Source organism: Andrena cerasifolii, chromosome 2 (assembly GCF_050908995.1).
Source record: "Andrena cerasifolii isolate SP2316 chromosome 2, iyAndCera1_principal, whole genome shotgun sequence".
Taxonomy (NCBI): Eukaryota; Metazoa; Arthropoda; class Insecta; order Hymenoptera; family Andrenidae; genus Andrena; species Andrena cerasifolii.
In genome coordinates this window covers 17,977,697-17,994,793 of record NC_135119.1, presented here as the reverse complement: position 1 = coordinate 17,994,793, position 17,097 = coordinate 17,977,697, and the positions used below count along the sequence as shown (strand labels likewise).

Here is a 17,097-nt window from a genome sequence, read left to right as displayed (position 1 = left end):
TCTTTAAACTTGCAGAAAATATTTTTTTATGTCGATGCTTCTTATTATTTATTAATTATTGTGGAAGCAATTATTCAGACCATGCGTTTTACACTGTTAGACCGTTAACTAATATGCGTGGCAAAGATACACCTTTTTCAGGCGTACTTGGAAACTCATTGACGCAGACGTTCGTAAACGAATGCCAATAAATTACTATTACTATGCATGATCTAGGCCAACTTTCACGAGCCTCGCGAATATAGCCTCGTCATAGCGATTATTAAGTCTTATAAACTTGCATTTTTGCAAGCAAGTTGGCGCACCTTGTAAAAAGGATGTGGTCATAAGAAAATAGCTCCTTCCTGAACGATGATAAAATATTTCTACTATTTACCAATTTCCACTGTGCGAGTTTAGAAAATAGCCACAGACTGGCCTAATTCCTAGAATCTTGATTCATAGAAAAGGAAACTTTTCTTCCTGCACTTATACATATACCCTGTTTACTGTAATCAAAGAAGTCGTCAACATTTTGAAATTTAGTAAAAATTCTGCGATATTAAAGAAGGAGGATTTTTTTTATTATATCAAAGCAGATGTTTAGTTCGCCTTCAAAATATAAGATACTCTAATGATTTTGAGCAATTTGTACGTACGCAGGTAGGTACACGGGTAGCTGAAATCGAGTGGATATAACGTCATATCCGTTCCTCCGTTGGCGCACCCAACGGTACCTCGCAGCAGGAAATTGTCAGCGTTGTTTCTCACAAAATGTTCATTTTTGAATGAATTCGCTGTGCCGTGACGGTCTTAATTACATTCACCGACTGAAGCGTGAATATCCACGTGAATCGTGGACAATGGACCGCCCAAGTCTGTCGTCCGCATTATTTTCGGGCAGATATGTCAGCTCGAAAGCACGCCGATTGTTCTTTGTATTTAACCATCTCTTTTCCAAACATGCAACTTCTCCCAATTCTATTGTCAGCAATCTGTCTTACGTCATATTCGCACAGTTTTTGCGGCGTTTATTACGTTGCAAATAGATTCTTTGAGATACGCTTGGACAATGTGGTGGAGGCTCGCAAAGAAAGTGAAAATATTGCCATGTCGCATATCAAGTCACTTCAAAAGACTTTGGGTGTTTTGTAGAAGTACTATTCTTAAAAAATTGGGAATTACATTGATCACTAAATTTATTTCTTTGAATGTCTTATCGCAATGAAGTTCATAGAAACATGCGCGCGCAGAGTTGGGCATTATTCGAATGAATCTTTAATTGAATGATCTCGAATAAGAATTGCGAATAAACTGAAGTTATTCGAGAATAACGAGTAATCTTTTATTCGAATAATGCCAAAATCTGTCTGGTACATAGCATTTTTATCGTCCTTGATACATGCTTATTTGCTCGGCTCATTCAGAGACGTTGACTCCTAAGTACTTTGAGCAATGCATATTCATATAGACAAAAAGTCACCACTGTAGTTTTCCGAGCTAACACGCACGAGGCATAAAGGAGGCTTCAATTAACGAATGGTGAGAAATAATTTGTCTAGCGTGCGCGAGAATGATCGAGAGTGAATTCTGTGAAGTTTACACGATCTTCTATGGGCTTTCACACTCAGTTCTCACGACTCTTTTTTTCACAGACGCGATTAGTGCTGCAATAGGCAGTAACATCCTGAACATACTGTTTTAACTTCGCCTAATATTCAACTCCCCAATCCAGTGGCGATATAATTTAATCTGATCTTGAAAGATTCTCTGAAAATATGAATGCATAGGTTTACAACACTTTCTTACTTTCCTCTAAATTCGTATGTCTGTTTGTTTATCTTTTATTGCTTTCTTTATTCAGTACACCTACTTTATTCCACAGTGGCTCTCAGATTTGTTCACTAACAATAAGAGTGCGGCTTACTTAAGATAATGCGAGCATCGAAAAATGATCTGCTAGTGTAACTCTATCAGATCTATTACTGCATTAATCAATCAAAGGTGGCAATTATACTCTTTCTGAGAAATACTTTCTCTTTTCCTTTTTAAACAATGTGGAAGTGCCTCGTTCCTCTTATTATTACAGATAAGAGTAAATAATATGAAACATAATGAATAAGAAAACTTTTTAATACAGAATATCTTTAATATTCCCTTAATTAAAGGGATAGGGATAATGATTTATATCGAAGTATAACAACCCAGATAGAATTAAAGCCTTACTATTGGGTGGCTGGCCACCGATGATCTCCCATAAATTCTTTTTTCCCCAACTCCCCTCTTTTAAATCCTCCTACAAACTGTACAAACCTCACCACTGCTTTATAGCCCTTAAACCTTATACCCTTTACAGAGTCGTAATTTCTACAATTATATAGCTATTATTCTAAACCACGTGAACAGGCCCGGCTCGAGCCTTTTTTGCGCCCTAGGCGAACTTGCCAAATCGCGCCCTTTATTTATAATGCATTTATTCGAGCTTCTTGATGATCTTAAAGTTTAAAATAAAATACTACGAACGTCGTAAGCTACGAAATAAAAATTCAGAGTATTTTATTTTAAACTTTATTTAAAAAAAAATGCCAACAATGAAAAGACCATTTCGCCCCTTGCCAGCTTTACGCCCTGGGCAGCCGGCTAATTTTGCCTGTAGGGGCGAGCCAGGCCTGCACGCGAACAAATCTATCAGTCACTGTGCATTTTTATTTACCTTCATTTCTGACGACCTTTTATTTCGTAACTTCGCTACAGCCAAAGCCAGACAGGGAATTCCAGGAACGCTTGCGAACCGAGATTTTCCGTTGGCAAGCGCCAGAGCTTTTTCACAGTCACGAACCAAGAAAAGAGAGCGATGTGTACGGGCTTGCCATGTTGATTTGGGAAATGTGTACAAGTAAGTGTTGAATTCGATTCGTTCGTCGATCCTCAGATATGCGTGCTCCAAAATTTCTCCCCGGCGCCTGAAATCCGCTTAAAGATCCCGAACAAGGCATTGAAGTATTCGAGGAATCCGATTTCTTCATCTGAACCTGAACTATTGCGAGATTAATTTGTAAACTAGAAACTGCGCCAGGATCTCGGTATTATAAAAAAAAAACGAATGGAACAGGTTTAGAACCGATAAAGGAAACGGACTTGCATTCGCTGAGATTTAGATTGATTCGGAGGAAGGCAGATTTTTCTGGTTGCTAGTCTGTACACGTGTTAAACAGAATTCCATAACCGATTTCATAAATCTTTAAGGCTGTTGCTAAAAATATGGGATTTATGGTTACCATTTTTTTCAATGATTATTTATACGTTAGTTGCTGAAAATTTTGTGTGGATATTATCATCTATTGTTGCAGGTATTGCATAATTTTAGACACACCATATTTACATCTTTCTTACCCAAAAAGCACACAGCTTGGAGGGGACGAAGAGGAAAGGTCTAAAATCTGAGAAATCTTTATTTAGTTCACTTTATTCTATTATATTCCAAAGTAACTTACGTTTACTATATTTTTATTATATTCCCTGTTACTTTCCATTACTTGCTGTATTTTATTTTATTTTATACTGTGTTTAATCTTTACACTTTTACACACGTTACAAGCTACAAACAGAAATTCTTCAAATGAAGGAAGCCTAAAGTTTCACTTAATAGATTTGACTATTATTATTAATAAAAGTACTAGCTAATGCTCTTTAATTTCTGCGAACAAAAGACTGCACCTTGGAAACAATGCCACTGGAATCGATTCAGAGATTTAAAAATTTTAACGTTCGAAGTAATTTCTTTGATAAAATGGGTGCCCAGGAGGCTTCTGATACTTATTACAATATTCCTGTAGGCTTATCTGCCTCTGCTTGTAAGTCTAGTTGCGTAAAAGATGCGATAGTGCAAATTGTAGGCAAATTGCTCTGCACACCACTGTACGGCAATGTCAGTACGATGCGATAACTAGCGCACACGAATCCATAGAATCGCGCGAATGTCGCGTAAAAATGATTTCTGATCGATGAACAGTGCACGTACCATGGAGCGGATACACCAAAACAGACGTGGAGAGACAGTACGTACACTGGAAACGTGGTGTCATGATGGATTTGTACGACTTCCCGCCTTTGCTTAACAACTTACTAGAGGCTGGACTGCAACTCGATATTGATAAAAGGACACTGGACATGAACAGAATGCGACGATTCCTTCAAAGACTGGAGGTTTGTCTCTCTCTCTCTCTCGGCAGAAACTAAGACTAAATTAACAAAATGACGAACTCGTTAGTCCAGTGAAATAATTACATATCTATGGAAGCGAAAGGTTTCATCAGATTAATCTAATTATCAAATTATCACTCTGTACAGTGGCGGATTTAACGGGCGGCTGCCGCCAGGGCCCATCTTCAAAAAAAAATTATGATTTCATCCAAACACTATACTCTTTTTCTGTACTACTACACTTAGTCCGATTTAAGGGGGTATACCCGTTCGAACGCTCGGAAAATGTGTACATTTTGTGGATTTTTTTTGACAAGTCAACGGCTTGATGAAGATTTTCCATTTTTGTATTATGTTTACATAGTATTATGAACTACTTAAAAAAATTTCAGTTAAAAAGCTATTGTTTTTCTGAAGTTATGGATACATATCCGAAACTCTCGATTTTAGACGGCTACACGGCGACCCTGCAGAAAGCTGTATGTCGTGTCTGAAATAAGAAACAGTACATTTTTTTATAAAATATGTAATAGCTATCGATCTACGGCGCCGATTTTGAAAATTATGAAGAAGAAATGGTGAGATCAAAGATAAAGTTAGATTTTTCTAACAGAAAAGTCTATTTTACCTGGGTTGATCCACTCAAATGCCTATAACTTCGTCAATCTTCCAAATGTTTACATCGGGCTTGATTTATAATATTCCTAAAACATCAATCTATGAAAATCTGTAAAAAGTAAATCCGTTTTTTGACACTGTCAAACGGGTATACCTACCCCCTTATTAAACTCCCTCTTCATTTTCCCCAAAAAATGGGCCCCTCGGAACGTTTGCCACTTGGGCCTTTTTCCTTAAATCCGCCACTGACTCGGTGCTCGAAATTGCATCACAATGATTATACTCAATAGCTCTTTTTTTAATTTTTGAATGATACCTGCCCCCCGTAAAGAATCTTACAACAGTTTTATAGCGCCGATGTTTTCGCGAAACTTTATCTGCGTTTACATTTAAAACGCACTGTACTAGCTCTAACACGATCTATCCAGATGCAGTACGAAGACGAGGAGCCTGTATATATCGATCAGTACGCGAACAACAACAACGGGACCGGTAGCACTTACATTTTGCCTGTGAAGTCCCCCATGGGGTTGCCCAAAAGTAAGGGTTCCAGGCTGAGCAAAAGCGCCTCGGCCAAGCAACTGTACTCCGCGAAAACTCCCGAGTCCCCGACGAGGCAGTATCTGAATCCGAAGAAGCTGGGGCCCAAGCAAAGTGGGAATTTGAAAACCGCCGCTCATATCGAGCAGATCAACTTCTTTGCTGAGGACGTGAAGCGCGGTAACAAAGACGACGTGCAGAAAAACACGAACGTGCTCTGCAACATACAGAACAATTATAAGAAAAGTCACTATCCGAATTGTAACGTAGAAGTATCGGATACCCACCGAACGGAGGAAGGTAATTCAGAGGAAACCCTGCAACCATGGAACAGCACTTATAAGAAAGTCAGAGCGCCGCAGGAGGTAGAGTCCAGGTCCAACTCGGTGTATTCCTCCCCGTTGTTGGACTCCACCGACGATGATTCCTACAAGGACGCGAGGACCAATTTGAAGCAGCTGAAGAAAGTGCTGGCGAATAGAAGGGAACACTTCTTTTACGGAAGTGACTCGTCACCCGAGTCTGCAGACATTAGTATGTAACATAGTGACGTATAATTGGCGGGCATATATTTACGTGTGAAAATTTGCAAACTGAGCAAAAATAGCCAAACTCTATCATTTCATTTTCAACTAGATTTAAGGATATCCGATAAGTTTTTGTGTAGACTGATATTGCAAGGTGATTTAATTTATAGTGGGTATATATTTAGATTATAGTATTTATAGAGTATTCATTTTGGAGTTAAGTTCATCTTTAGTAAACTATCGCTTAGCAGTGATTCAAATAATAGCAGTTCAAAATTTTAATTTTTAGGACGCGCAAATGTATGGCCGCCGCTTTGTATATTCTGTATTTGATCATTTTTATTTATTTTTTATTGTTGATCTGCGATACAATTCAGGGTCATCCAGTAATTGTTCTCGCCATTATTCTAAATTATAAGACTCATATTTTTTTACACTATTTTTCCTTCATTCTCGTAACATTCCTTTTGGTGACGCATACTTCGAAGGGGTGATAAATTTTCTAAAGAAATCGACGCGGAAGTCTTTTTGTATACCTTAGAAGTCTCACTAACTAAATTTTTTCTCTGGCTCCCACAGTTTCGGAAGCATTCAGATTTAAGATAGTAATACCTTAGTGGGTCACCTTGTATATGATAAAACTAAAGTAAAAGAACATCTCCCGTTGAACATCTTAATTAGCGTGACGTTTCTTTTTTTTAATGTGCGTATCATATTAGGTCGAAAAACGAAAAGCAAAATACTCACCCAGGCAAAGAGCAAAGACTACGAGCCACATAAGCCAGCTAGTCACAAAACTAGCTTGGAACCAAAGTATAGTAAATCCCCTGGGCAGTATGATCCATCTTGTATGAAATCGTCGCTTCAACAACGTTGTAAGGTATGATTGGATTATTTTTTTTATAAACAACGTCAAGTTCCATGTCTTCTTTTCTTATCATAGATATCTTATGCACACACGCCCGAGAGCATTAAAGGCGCGATAATGCAATCACGAGTATTAAACTCCGACCCTCAAAGTTTTTTCGAGACCTCTTTATGGAGAAAGGAAAAATTAATTTGTCTGTCCAAAATGAGGAAATCGTTTGACAACGAAACTGTAAGAACTTGTCTCTCTAATAAATTATTGACTCGCAGTATTAATACTATTGATAAATAATATGTAGCATACATTTGTGTATAATTATAAGTAGATAAATAATAGAAGGGAAGTAATAATTGAGATTATAAATTCTCCCATTACAGGCACATTATTTTACACAGCATACTGACGATAACGATACCGTTTCTACTGCCACTTTTAGCAAAGATCAAACGACAGAAACGAACTCCCTCAAAAGCGATCATACGTACATTGTTACTAAAAAGCCGAAAGGTAACAGATTAAGACAAATTCAGAGTATTATTTAACTGTTTTAAAAGAATCATTTTTTAATATGCTAATTCTATAATTGAATTATAATTCTTAAGATATGGTCTGCACTTTTCTACGACTCCGTAACTATTGTCTAATAATAAATTCCTAAAAAAAAAAAACAATTAGCTCCAGAAACGGAAATCAGCAAAGAAGGGGTAACGCAAGTCTTTGGAAATGCAAGTGATTCGACGGCAGCCAACAGCCCGCAGAGCAAACCTTTGCAAGTCTTGAAAGACGCCTTGGATCGAGCGACGAAAATTGTACGCCCCATCACACCAAGCTCCGACGAATCCTGCCTTTCCCCCACATTCAAGACTTACACTAATTTCGAAGTTACCATGAATGATAGTCACGCTTCTAAGTCCATGTTCGAAGACTTGTACGATTTGCGGACTAACGAAAGCGAGGAAATCAAGAGTATCGAGAGGTCGACAACAAGGAACGAAACGTTTCGATTCAACGAGAATGATATCGACACTACGATATGCAGCAACGACACCCAAAGAGTGCGCGAAAGTAACGACACCGTTAGCGCAGCTAGTTACGAAAACCCCACAACTTCGTACGATACGTTCACCAGGAATTTCGTTTGCGAGTCCATTGCTGAAGTGTCGAGCGAACTGAATATTTCGTATAACGACACAAAATCAGTTAAGACGGCCGAATCGTTTAGCAATAAAAAGGCCACCGTTGAAGAACAGGAGAATTCGTCTAGAAATGTACAAAATGCTAACACCGCGGCCGACAAAAGTGACGCCCAGGCCACGGCGCAAACTACAGAAGTGGAAAAGAAACGTACGATATCAAACTTTAATCTAATGTTTCTAAATGACCCTTCGAAACCGAAGGATTGCAAATCGTGTCATCAAAGTGCTTTGCCAAGGCGACGTTCTTTACCAGCGGCATTGAGCCAGTTAAGGGGAATTAACAACTCGGCTTTAGGGAAATTACCTATACGCAGAGGGGTAAGAATACTATTTCCTGTAGGCTACTCTTACGTTAGTGAGGTATATTGCAGTCCTTTTTATGAAAATTAAAAAAAGAGGTTTAATATTAAGGAAAAATGCTTAAAGCTGGGAATTCACCTGGAAGCTAAGCCATGCTATGCTACGTTCTAAAAAATTAGTTTCAGTACATTCTTATGGAACCGTTTCCACCAAAAGCTAATCTAAGCTGTGCTATGCAGTGGCGGATTTAACAGGGCGGCTAATGAGCAGTTGCCGCCTAAGCTCCTGTACAGAAGGCCCCTGCAGGGCCCGATGACCAAAAAAAATTATGATTAGGTATAGGTATTCAAACACTACATTCTTTTTCGTACTACTACACTTGGCCCGTTTTTAGTAAAGTACCTCGTCATTTTCCCCAAAAATGGGCCCCTCAGAACGTTTGCCAGCTGGGCCTTATTTCTTAAATCCGCCACTGGTGCCATGCTGTTCTATGTTTTTGAAAAAAAACAGCTTCAATACATCATTTTCCACCAAAAGCTACGTTTCGGTGCTAAACTTTTGCCGGGTTAGCTCGACGTAGCACGAGATTGCCTCGCGAGCGATTTTTCGGAAACATAGCAAGGCATAGCGCAGAAACGTAGCTCCCAGCGTATTCCCAGCTTAATTGGAAAAAATTTCTGTCTATACATATTTATAAATTATTTTAACTGATAATATATTATGATTAATTTATACATTTTGAAAAAGTGCTGAAGCTTTTCGTTGTATCTATAATAATACTGTTGCAGGATGTACCAGACAGCACCGTTGAGGACTTATACATAGACGACGAATTCGGCGATGATTTAAACGTTAATATGGTTTTGTTAGATGAAGATTTATCTATTGACGAGGATTTCTTGCCCGACATATCGGAACTATAAGAGACTATGGAATAATACTTATAGTTTTAATTATTCAGATACTACCAGTAATTTATTGAATTTTACTATTAAAAGATACAAGGGATATTACATTAGTTACCGAGCTCCAGTACGATTGTAATCAATCAGTATGGAATGATAAACGGCCGCAAATATTTTACGTTCGATTTCCAAAAATATTAATTTATTTTGCAATTTGACTTACATTTTGTATGTCAATTAGTGCACGGCCGTGGTAGTTTTATTTTATGTAAAATATATGATCGATTGTTGTAGAATACCTCTATGATTTGAAACACAGTAACATTTTCGTGGAAAACTGAAATGTAAATAACAAGTAATGCCGTTTATATGAAAAATACAGTATAATAAAAATAAACGTTTTTTAATATTAATTTGTAATTAGAATAAATTTACATACATACATTCATACATACGTTAAATGAAACATCCTAATTAGTAGATACAGTAATTAGTGTCCCAAATGCAATGTATTTGATTTATAAAAAAAAATACAACTCGTCGAAAGGAAAGAACTATTTCACAAAAGGGATTTAGTACTTCCCTCACCATAATCGATAGAATTTGTATGGGATATTAAATAGAATTTTAATATTCTGGTTTGATTCTTATCAGAAGTTTTTAAAATACTAATAACAATTAAATCGCTAGACCGAACACAGAAACAATACAATACATTGTTTTATTTTCCCAACGTACTGTGCAACTACCGTCGGTAGCGTTGTCCCAAAAACAAGAGCTCGCGGTGTGTAGTCCAGCACCATTCTTTTGCATAATGGTACAAGTGACTGGAAGAAATATTTAACGATGTTGAATAAAATATTATTAAGAGACTATTAAAAAAAACTCACCTATATATTTATAGGGTTTTTGTAACTTCGTAAGGTTCCCCAAGCATCCTTCGACAACATTCGATGTCCATTGATTTACTTTATTATGTTGATAAGCATTCCCACCAATAGACACTTCGATCGCTTCCTTAATGATTTTGCTCACGTCGTCGACCACGAATTGGGTCTAAATATAATGGAATGAAACGTAGGTTATGTTACAGTCAGGGTATTGATTTCTCAACTAAACATAAATGATGAAACAATTCAGTAACGAACAGTAATATTTTTTAATAAACTGAAACGATGCTTGACGAGTAAATAGACGAAATTAATTCTGTAATACAGATCAGGTATTTTCTGTATATTGACAGTTCAAATATGGTAAACAAACCCTGTCCAAATAAATGGTAAGCACTAACCTCTTCCTGCATATCTTCCATCATTTTGGCAAATTTTCAATAAATCCCACGTCGACGAATTACCTGTCCACACAAACCCAAAAATGATTAATCCCTTCAATCGAAATGCAATTGATAGACTGACATCGTTAATATTCAGTGATAGGGTATATCATTTTCGCCGATAGTGCATTGTTACGAGTAAAAAACGATATAACTTGTAAACGCGCGTCCTACGAATTTCTAATATGTACCTTACGTATTCTTCCACATCAAAATATCGGCACCATAAAATTACACCATATTTCTCACACTTAACACGTAACTCAACACATTACATCCGTGCCTCTGACAGAATGGTTAGGTTCAGTTGAGTTGGGAGCAGGGTCGGGCGGAAATCTCGTAATGGCATGACATATTTAGCGGTGGGGGGAACGCCACGCATGCGCGCGATGTCGACCAATCAACGCCAAGGTGGGAAACTAAGCGTTACCCCTTCTAGTTTTCGCAGCGAAAACCGAAACGTGATAGTTTTCGTAACAACGGAGACAAACGTGCTGTTCTTCGTAAGAAAATTGAAACGTGCTACTTTTCGTAACGCACGTCGATGTAATATTGATGAGATGTAAAAGAACACAAAATAATTATGGAAATATCATTTATGCACTAATTATGCTAAATTCAAGCAATGTTATAATGAATGGTACGTATAAACATATTTCTTTATGTAGTCTTTACAAAATATACATAAATTATATTACAAAATATATACATAAAATATAACACTTAATATTATATAGTTGAAGTATAATATAATGTACATATAAACAGGAACATAGATATGTACATATTAACAACTATAATATATACATTTTTACTTAGATGCCTGTGTGCTATCTGGGTTATTGCTAATCCCGCTCTCACTGTCACGCTCATCCAGCTCCTCTGGCAATAAAATTCCATTGAGGTTCTTTGGTATTGCGTCACTATTATACATGTCATTATTAAATAAATTTAGCATCCTCTGTTATTTGGTATTTGACGCAGTTTGCATTTTTATTTTTTAAATCTAATTTAATTTTGATTAGTGCAGCTACCATGTATGGCTTCAATCTATTTCGATCTTTAGTTTTTATTATTAGTACAAGGGAAAAATATCATTCCACGTCAGCGTTTGATTGAGGCAACGACAAGCACAACTGTGCTAGTTGTGATATATTTTTGAATACATAGGAACCATCTGAAACATTTTGAAGGCTGCTAATGTGGTGCCAGAATTCAGCAATACCGAGTGCTCGTAATTTTTCTTTATCCTCGTCTGCCGAAAAACATGCTAATGAACGCCACTCATCTTTTACAGCCGCTTCGTTAAATTTTTTAGATTCAAATTTCTTTAAAATACTGTCTAAATGATCCTTCCGATGTCTATTAAGGTCTAAAGCTATAGCCGGATTTAAAAAATCTAGTGAATCTAATAATATTTTATCGAACGGCATTCGTTTTACGATATTTTGGAAGGCGGATAGATCAAATTTTGTAATCTTTTCACGATCTCCTTCGCCGTTATTGTTTTCAATTTCACTTGGCGTGTTTAAGCAGTTCGATCCTGGATAAATTGTTTCCAGTGCCAATAGATTCTCTTCATTATCCATATCTGTTTTATGTATATCGGAAAAGAATTTGCCCTGTAATCTTTCTGTGCTTTCTGCAATAGTGGACTTATTTATAACATTCTTCACAATATCTCTCATTTTATTTTTGTTTAAAGATATGTGTTGGAGTATATCTGGGTTTGGCAATGCTTTCTTTAGCGTTTCAATAAAATGGCTGTATGATTCAAATGATCTGTTATGCTCTACTGCATCCATGCATACTGTGATTTCTGCCAACTTTACTTGGTCTGTAAAACTCCTTTCACCTGTACTCGTCAGTGGTCCTTCCCTATGTCGTATGTTCGTGATATGCGCATTGCTGTTTGCATGATTGTTTAGGTCCGTTTTGCTTGCTGTAATACATTTCGAGCAAACTCTGCACCTTCCCTTGTATGGGTTGTCCTCAACTCGTTCAAGCCACAATTTAAATTCTGGTTCCTGCAGCCAAGCTTCGCGGAATGCTTGTTGCCTCCTTACTTTTTTTTCAGCGGGGACGGCGAAGGTGTTATCACTGCCTACTCATAAAATACTAATTATTATTCATACGATATTGAAAACCAATTTCAATAAAATAATCAATGAAAAAAAGTTAAATTAAAGATATATCTTACTTGAATCATTCTCTGCATCTGAGCTTATAATAACCGCACTGCTAGGTCCAGCAACACTGGTATCAATGCCTGTAGTAGCTGCATCACTAGGTACAGAAAATGATGCTCCTGCTTTCCGTTGCATATTCGTGCTATGTGTCATAGTTTTGGCGTGATTTTTTAATACAGTGCTGGTCGCTGTTAAAAATTTGACGCAAACCGTACACTTCGCTTGGAGCGGATCCTCAGTTTCTTGAAGCCACAATTGAAACTGTGGGTCCTTTAGCCAAGCTTCGCGAAATGTTTGTTGCCTCTTCACTTTCTTTGCAGGGGAGCAGATGAATGTAACATCCCTGCCTATTCATAAAATACTAATCATTATTCATAAACTATTAAAAAACAATTTGAATAAAGTAATCATTGAAAAAAGAAAGTAAAAGAGAAAGTTAAATTAAAGATATATCTTACTTGAATCAGTCTCTGTATCTAAGCTTCTAATAGCTACATCGCTGGGTCCAGCAATAGTGATGCCAATACCTGTATAAAATATCCATTATTAGTACATTTCTAATATCAGAAACCGGAATGGTCAAAGAAGAAACACCCCGGCGCATCAATACTAAAAGAATTGAAAAGAATAAAAATTAAAAGAAGAAAGTAATGAACATAATGTTTAGCATTTCCTTGTGCAAAAAGGTACTTTAATTTTTCAAGAAATGCTTATTTCTAAAATTATACTAATGCAAAAGTATTAAATATTTGTCTTACCTGATTCTTTGCTCATATTGGAACTTTAATAAAACACTGTACAACTCGAAAAGCGGCACAATTCACAAACATATCACGTAGCATCTACAAAAGTACTGTACGAATTCGAAAGCATGGCGGCGTGGTGTTACTTGGCTTCAGGGATCGGCGGGCTTAAGCTACGCTGATGGAGGGGGAAACACCTACAGGAACGGTAGCACGCGCGTGAGACGTCACGATTGGAGACGAACCAACGTCAGCGCCAAGCGAGTGACGCCGCAGCCAACCAGCGTCGACAACATATTTCCCGGTGACGCTGGTTGGCCGTTGTGTCGGTCGCGTTCATCCTACTTGGCTGGCTTAGCGCTAGCGCAGTTCACGCACCATTACCACCGCTCCTGTAGGTGTTTCTCCCTCCATCAGCGTAGCTTAAGCCCGCCGATCCCTGCTTGACTTGGCTTGACGGTGGCGCCGTTTCGTTTCCCACCTTGGCGTTGATTGGTCGACGTCGCGGCGTCATCGCGCACATGTGTGGCATTCCCCCACCGCTAAATGTGTCATACCATACGGGATTTCCACCCGACCCTAGTTGGGAGTAGGACACCCGTAAGTGCGAGTGAGGCCGACCATCGCGGCGGCGCTTTATAGGTCATCCTAAAAACATTGCCTTCCCGCAGATGACACTAGTAATCAACCATGGACATAGGAATATAGTGACGGAGGAATAGCTGCGGGAGAAGTGATGAGGTAACATACGCCTTCTTTCTATTGGCTGTTGCTTCGCACAAACGCAGTGATGTGTAATGATGAACGTTAGTCGCGTCGCAAGCTTAGAGCATATATACATGGATCCATGGAGACCTCGAAGTCTCATTGCCTTATGTTTCCTGTCCTCGAAACTGTCACCAACATCACGCGAGAGAGAAAAACATGCGCGAACTGGTACGAGAGAGAGAAGTATAGAGTCCTAATCGACCGTAATGCGCATGCGCCGATATCGTGCGAGAGAGAATGACATCGTGCGAGCGTCTGTGATAAACAACGATATGTCTTTCTCTCGCTCGCACATGTCTTTCTCTCTTGCGTGATGTTGGCAACAGTTTCGAGCTCTCATCAATGAAACCTCCATGTCTATATGCTCTAAGGTCGCAAGCAGGGATAGTGGCAGCCATATTTAAAGCGTTTCTCGTAGTGTGATATGCAGTGCGTATTCACCTCATATATTTTAATAATTATAGATGCATATTTCTCTTCAATTTTCATTATTTTTACAATTTATATTCGTGAACAATCACTTCGTTAGTATATACTTACAATTAGACGTCTGTATGTACTAATCTCTAGCAAGCACTTTTTCATAATTAGCGGTACGGAGCATGCGTAGAATGCAACCAATCAAATCCAGGCAGATGCAGGTGCTCCCCCCCTTCAAATACGTATCACTCCCCTCGCCTAAAGTCGCAACTATTTCTCCGTCCCTATGGTCCCTATATTTCTATGTCCATGGGTATACTATATACATGCCATTAGAAACATGTCACGTGTACGATACTCTTCTGCTAAATTGTTATCAAACAATTTTGAAAATTATTGGAGCCGTTCCTTGTAATGAACTTTGAATTAGTTTTATATATACTTCATCCTCAACCGATCCAAAAAACACTGCCTAATGACAGCATCCCGGTTAACAGATTCCAAAAGAGTATATCGACGTGAATCTCCCATGAGAGGGAATAAAATTAGCGCAAAAGTATTGGAAGATTTATATAATAAAGCCGCATTAATGTGAGAAGTAATACTAAATAATTTTCCACAAAAATGTTGCGTCAGTGTACCACTCGCATCGTACCCAAACAAATCTCAGAATGCACAATACTTCGAAATAAATTACACGTGAACATTGCACGACCGTACTACAACAACAACAACGTCACCACGACTTTAGTGCAAGATTTACGTAAACGACAAAGTCTTTTCGACGTGAAACGCGAACACGAGGAGAAATACCCTGTTAAAAGACTATTCCGTAAAAATAACCTGATCTTTCCCTCAAAAGAGGCACCTGAAGTGCATAACTTTTTTACATTAAATCTAAAGGAATGGTGGCAGCACAAAAAACGAGAATACAGAAAGTTTATTCAGAGAGAGAATTACAAGAACTATGTGAATTTGGGCCCCGATTTGGCTACGGCTCAGTTCGTCTTAAGATCCGGTGGTAGAGTAAAATTTAAAGGCACCGATGAATGGCTAGAATGGACTAAGACTAAAGGGAAGAATATGCCCGCATTGGCAACAACTTACGATCCACGATTTACTCTGGAAGCGGTAGATTTAAAAGGGCACCCTATAGAGTACGACAATCTCACTAACTTATTAAACCTTTATCATATAAAGTGGCTTAGCCTTAGAGGTTGCACAACGATCGACGATTGGGCATTGGATAAATTATCATCAGAGTTTCCAACGTTAGAGTATTTCGACATATCGGAATGTATGAACATAACGGAAAGGGGACTGGAGGCCCTATATAGAATGCCAAATCTGAAAAAATTAATTATAACAAATTACAGCAATTCGGTAGCATTGGAGTTGACTTGTTTTTTATTGGAAGACGTGAATCCGTTTTTACAGTGCGAAATTCGAGAGCCAGAAAAGAAACTTTTGCCAAACGAATGATGTACATAGGTAATAAACACAATTCTCAACGCTGTAGCATATTTAATGAAATATAAGGTATTATACATTATAAAAGTACAATATTTACACATCGAGTCTCTCTTTCTAGCAACTAACTGTTCCTCGTCATTTTATTCTTTTCCCTGCGTCGTTTCACGTAATGCAGTTCTGCCTTGTTCGAGATTCCATACGCTTTAATATTTTCATTGTCGTCCGTCAACTTTACATTCTCGAAGCTCAAGTAATACTTCCTCCAAACGTGCTTCCAACTTATCTTCTTCTTCACTTTCTCCCTCTTCAAAGATAAGTTTGTATGACGCTTGACAGCTTTCTTGAGATCCAAGACTGTGGTGTTATGAGGAGGTACCTAAGTTGTAAGAATTGTAATACAGAGTTTTTATTGCTATTTACGAAGATAAAAATTTTTTGCGAACTGAGAATAAATAATGATGAAAGTTGTTTAAAAGGGCGTCACCACAATTCCAAGTTTCGGTAGATCCCCGCGATTTAAGTACACAGTTATCGCCTGTCCTTGTGCAACAGCGGTTTGAGCTTTAAGCTCTTCGACCGTGACGTCGGTCGGTAGGCCGGATAGAAGCGGGTCGCTTTCAATTATATTGTCAATTGCTTCTTTTGTTAATTTCATTAGTTCCTCGTGATCGAGTTCCGCGCTCTTATTTACTATTTCTTCTTTTTCCAACGAACCTTTAGCTTCGTTTTCTCCTTCGTTCTCTGATTTGGCACCTTTAACGGTACTCTGCATTTCGACCATAGCGTTACCGTACTGTTATAGAATCGCTGCGGAGAAGCGGAAAATATTAAATAATAACAATAATATTGGGGTATAGTGTTTCTTGCAACCACGACACACGTTTGCATGCCCGCGTGTACGTATACACGCGTGATCGCACGTATAATCGTCGCTATAAGCATTCAGCCGTCTTCTGCTCTACATCGACGCATGCGCGCACGGTATATTATTAGTGCATTGAGGGCGCGGTTGTCACCGATCAATCTCGGTTGCAT

At 38.2% G+C, this 17,097-nt stretch overlaps 5 protein-coding genes across 8 annotated transcripts in view; 2 read left to right on the top strand and 3 right to left on the bottom strand.

Moving 5' to 3' along the window:
- LOC143379018 (uncharacterized) overlaps positions 1–9,549 on the top strand; it is a 32,755-nt gene extending 23,206 nt beyond the window's left edge. For all 4 annotated transcript variants that reach the window (XM_076831291.1, XM_076831290.1, XM_076831293.1 and 1 more), the window contains 8 exons: positions 2,734–2,875; positions 3,992–4,185; positions 5,229–5,874; positions 6,587–6,747; positions 6,811–6,966; positions 7,113–7,242; positions 7,411–8,249; positions 9,020–9,549. In XM_076831291.1, coding sequence (XP_076687406.1) covers positions 2,734–2,875; positions 3,992–4,185; positions 5,229–5,874; positions 6,587–6,747; positions 6,811–6,966; positions 7,113–7,242; positions 7,411–8,249; positions 9,020–9,154 — 2,403 coding nt within the window. In that variant the 3' untranslated portion in view covers positions 9,155–9,549. The remainder of the gene's footprint in view (positions 1–2,733; positions 2,876–3,991; positions 4,186–5,228; positions 5,875–6,586; positions 6,748–6,810; positions 6,967–7,112; positions 7,243–7,410; positions 8,250–9,019) is intronic.
- On the bottom strand, positions 9,524–10,765 carry Dlc90f (dynein light chain 90F). Its single transcript, XM_076806533.1, has 4 exons — positions 10,661–10,765; positions 10,428–10,490; positions 10,027–10,192; positions 9,524–9,963 (listed from the first exon to the last, which is right to left on the bottom strand). Exons 2-4 carry the CDS (start codon positions 10,449–10,451, stop codon positions 9,815–9,817), a joined length of 339 nt encoding a protein of 112 aa, XP_076662648.1. The 5' UTR covers positions 10,452–10,490; positions 10,661–10,765; the 3' UTR covers positions 9,524–9,814.
- A 410-nt stretch (positions 10,766–11,175) lies between these two features.
- LOC143378634 (uncharacterized) lies at positions 11,176–13,148 on the bottom strand. The gene is made up of 3 exons (XM_076830500.1): positions 13,117–13,148; positions 12,670–13,005; positions 11,176–12,573 (listed from the first exon to the last, which is right to left on the bottom strand). Exons 2-3 carry the CDS (start codon positions 12,809–12,811, stop codon positions 11,564–11,566), a joined length of 1,152 nt encoding a protein of 383 aa, XP_076686615.1. The 5' UTR covers positions 12,812–13,005; positions 13,117–13,148; the 3' UTR covers positions 11,176–11,563.
- A 1,746-nt stretch (positions 13,149–14,894) lies between these two features.
- On the top strand, positions 14,895–16,146 carry LOC143379030 (distal membrane arm assembly component 2). Its single transcript, XM_076831324.1, has one exon. It carries the CDS (start codon positions 15,214–15,216, stop codon positions 16,069–16,071), a length of 858 nt encoding a protein of 285 aa, XP_076687439.1. The 5' UTR covers positions 14,895–15,213; the 3' UTR covers positions 16,072–16,146.
- On the bottom strand, positions 16,100–16,989 carry LOC143365928 (U11/U12 small nuclear ribonucleoprotein 25 kDa protein). Its single transcript, XM_076806532.1, has 2 exons — positions 16,547–16,989; positions 16,100–16,438 (listed from the first exon to the last, which is right to left on the bottom strand). The coding sequence occupies exons 1-2, from the start codon at positions 16,841–16,843 to the stop codon at positions 16,184–16,186; spliced, it is 552 nt and encodes a 183-aa protein (XP_076662647.1). The 5' UTR covers positions 16,844–16,989; the 3' UTR covers positions 16,100–16,183.
- Between the last annotated feature and the right edge of the window lie 108 nt (positions 16,990–17,097).